This window comes from Lingula anatina, chromosome 6 (genome assembly GCF_051362555.1).
Source record: "Lingula anatina isolate TDL-2025a chromosome 6, LinAna3.0, whole genome shotgun sequence".
Classification (NCBI taxonomy): Eukaryota; Metazoa; Brachiopoda; class Lingulata; order Lingulida; family Lingulidae; genus Lingula; species Lingula anatina.
The window spans coordinates 14,266,621-14,269,565 of NC_141772.1; the positions used below are offsets into that span (position 1 = coordinate 14,266,621).

Below are 2,945 nucleotides of genomic sequence, written 5' to 3' on the forward strand. Positions count from 1 at the left end.
AAATTTAGAGTTTGGAAAAATAATTCATCAAATCAAAGGCGACCAGACTGAAACAATTTAAAAAGTCACTGAATTATCAAATATAAATAAACGTTTCAACAAATACATATATTATAAAAATCAGAAAGTGATCTGTACTCACCAATGGGTTACATTTCGTTGGTCATTGTACCCCCAAATATCTTAAATTCGGAGTTTGAAAAAAATGTTTTACAAATCGGACGTATTTTCGCAGCCGGAAGTTTCGGTAGCCATTTTGTGCGCAAAAGCCCAACGCGCATCCAAAACGTACATATTTTGGCAAGGACTTGTTTTTGCAAAACACCGGAAGCCGCGTCTAATCTCGCAAGGGTCGAGATGTTACCCACGTGACCGGTCTCTTCGACCATCATACTCCGCCATCATGGGTGAGTTTCCACACGTGTTGAAGGAATATCTCTAATATCTCCTTCTAAAACAAAATAGACCCTCAAAATATACTCCTAATAAAGCCTAGAGTACTTATGGATTTAGTTTTATGTGTACTCGTTGCAATCTGAACGGTATTTTAATAAAAACTTCTCAATGTATCTGGTACGGTAAAGTATTTATAACTACAAGATCGACAAATCAACGTAAAACAAATGCTTTTCTCTCTTCCTGATGTCTACTTGGAGTATTTCTTTACAGACAGCAAAATGAAACAGTCTTTGTTTAACGCTTCTGCATTATTAAATACGTCGTTCTAAAATATTTATATAGCAATGTACACTTGAGGCATATGAAAGATATTGTAAGGTAGTTGAAATATTGGGATTTTTGGAATTTTCGCAGGTAAACCCAGGGGATTGAGGACGGCACGTAAAATGCGCGACCATCGTCGCGACCAGAGATGGCACGACAAAGATTACAAGAAAGCTCACTTGGGTACAAGGTGGAAGGCCAACCCTTTCGGTGGAGCCTCTCATGCAAAAGGCATTGTGCTTGAAAAAGTGTAAGTATGAGGCATATATAGTTACAATCTGGCCTGTCTGAAGACAGTTCTCAAGTAAAATAGTATAATTTATAGTTGTACTGGTACACAGGTTATAGCAATTAATAATGCTACAGGACCCCTTTTCACAAGTAATTAAGTTTACTTTTACTGTAAGTAATTGATAAGTTATGTCGCAAGTTATCATGATTAAGTCGTCCGAGTGCACCATACAAAATATATATAAACCACTCATATTTATAACATCATACACAACTTAGCAAATCACAGTCGCACGTTTACTTGCTGTCTGCTTTTTTGTCTTAAAACGAGGACAGAATTGCACCAGCACCTCAGCTTCAACTTTAGTGCTGAAACTTCCAACTTGCTCTCAAGATTATTAGTTCAAGACATAATATCACATAGCAAACATAAAGATATTGTTTTTGATTGATGCATTTTTTATTGCAGTGGAGTAGAAGCTAAACAGCCCAACTCTGCCATCAGGAAGTGTGTGAGAGTGCAGCTGATTAAAAATGGCAAGAAGATCACAGCCTTCGTGCCCAATGATGGTTGCCTTAACTACATTGAGGTAACTACAGACATGGTTCAAGAGACAAAGCAAAATTGTGAAGTCATGAGTGAATAGAAATCTCACCCACTAATTGAGTCTGGTTTAGGTGAACTCTGTGGAATAATGATACTTAATGGGTGAAGTTGGAGAATGAAAGGAGTAGATTCAAGGGGATTGTGTTAACTTTTCCTAATAGTAATTTGGTAATGATTGTGAAGTGAGATGTGTATTTAAGAAGTTTTTGTCACCCACAATATCACTAAAACCAAAAGGCATTTGCTGCATACTGTTCAGTTTGTAAGCCTGTCTTTTATAACTCTTTTATGGCTTAATTTATTCCCAATCATTTATGACTCTGTTGTCAACCAAACTTCTTCAGATTTTGATTGTCTCTGTATGATTGAATATTTGAATTGAATTATATTATTTATTTGACACCACATTTAATTAAAAAAGAAAAGTGACTATTATCTGTTTTTCATTGTCTTTTTAGGAAAATGATGAAGTACTGATTGCCGGTTTCGGACGTAAGGGTCACGCTGTTGGTGATATCCCAGGAGTCCGTTTCAAGGTCGTCAAGGTTGCCAATGTCTCCTTGTTGGCTCTTTACAAAGAGAAGAAAGAAAGACCAAGATCTTAAAGAGACTGTAGAAAATAAAGTGAAGCAAAAAAATGAACTTTGTGTATAAAACAAACATATTTGAAAATCAATAAATGATGTCAAATAATCAGAAAGCTTTTTTTTGTTGTTGTACACCTTTAACAATATATGGGGTTGATCATATCAAAACCTGGACAGTTACAAAAAGTTTTTTTTTTTTTTTTTTTTTTTTTTAAGAAACTAGATTGCACAGACTACTCTTTCAATATAATTTTGGAAATAAAATGGAGAAAAAATGTTAGAAATATTTTTCTGCCTCGTAACATTATTGCATAATTATTAGGTACATTAAAATTGTTTTCTCCACTAAGTTTTATTATTTTCATTGTCAATGGATGCAAAAAAAGGTACATTCTATTTCCTAAATGTAAGGATTTAATCTTGAATAAATTTCTTTTAGAGTTCAGTTTCATACACATGTTAAAATACTTCGCCTTGAAAATGAGTTCATAAACTTTATATTAACAATTTTTTGCTGAATTAATATACCTTTTAAATCAAATCCCCCTGCTATTTACCCTTCTACAATTTTCAAAATTGTTTTTTAATTTTTTATCTAGAGCATTTTTTCTGTTTTTTTAAGGGGTGGCACCTTTTGGGCAATATAATCATTAGTATAGCGGTATTAGTATAGAAACTTGCACGAATAAGAAATGCCTACGAAAAATGCAGAAATGATGGGAAATGTAGGGGATCAAATGTTTTTTATTAGCATGGATTTTACAATGCGAGTCTGTTCAAATTGTGTTAGTTGTGAC

General features: G+C 34.0%; 1 protein-coding gene across 1 annotated transcript; it reads left to right on the plus strand.

Annotated features, from left to right (window-relative positions):
• Positions 1–300: 300 nt before the first annotated feature.
• On the plus strand, positions 301–2,261 carry LOC106151941 (small ribosomal subunit protein uS12). Its single transcript, XM_013525382.2, has 4 exons — positions 301–407; positions 814–973; positions 1,424–1,544; positions 2,020–2,261. The coding sequence occupies exons 1-4, from the start codon at positions 404–406 to the stop codon at positions 2,164–2,166; spliced, it is 432 nt and encodes a 143-aa protein (XP_013380836.1). The 5' UTR covers positions 301–403; the 3' UTR covers positions 2,167–2,261.
• Positions 2,262–2,945: the final 684 nt, after the last annotated feature.

Excerpts from the sequence above, each read along its gene's own strand:
- LOC106151941 (XM_013525382.2), top strand. Across the intron at positions 974-1,423 it reads GGCATTGTGCTTGAAAAAGT|TGGAGTAGAAGCTAAACAGC; the intron begins GTAAGTATGAGG and ends TTTTTATTGCAG. Across the intron at positions 1,545-2,019 it reads GTTGCCTTAACTACATTGAG|GAAAATGATGAAGTACTGAT; the intron begins GTAACTACAGAC and ends TTGTCTTTTTAG.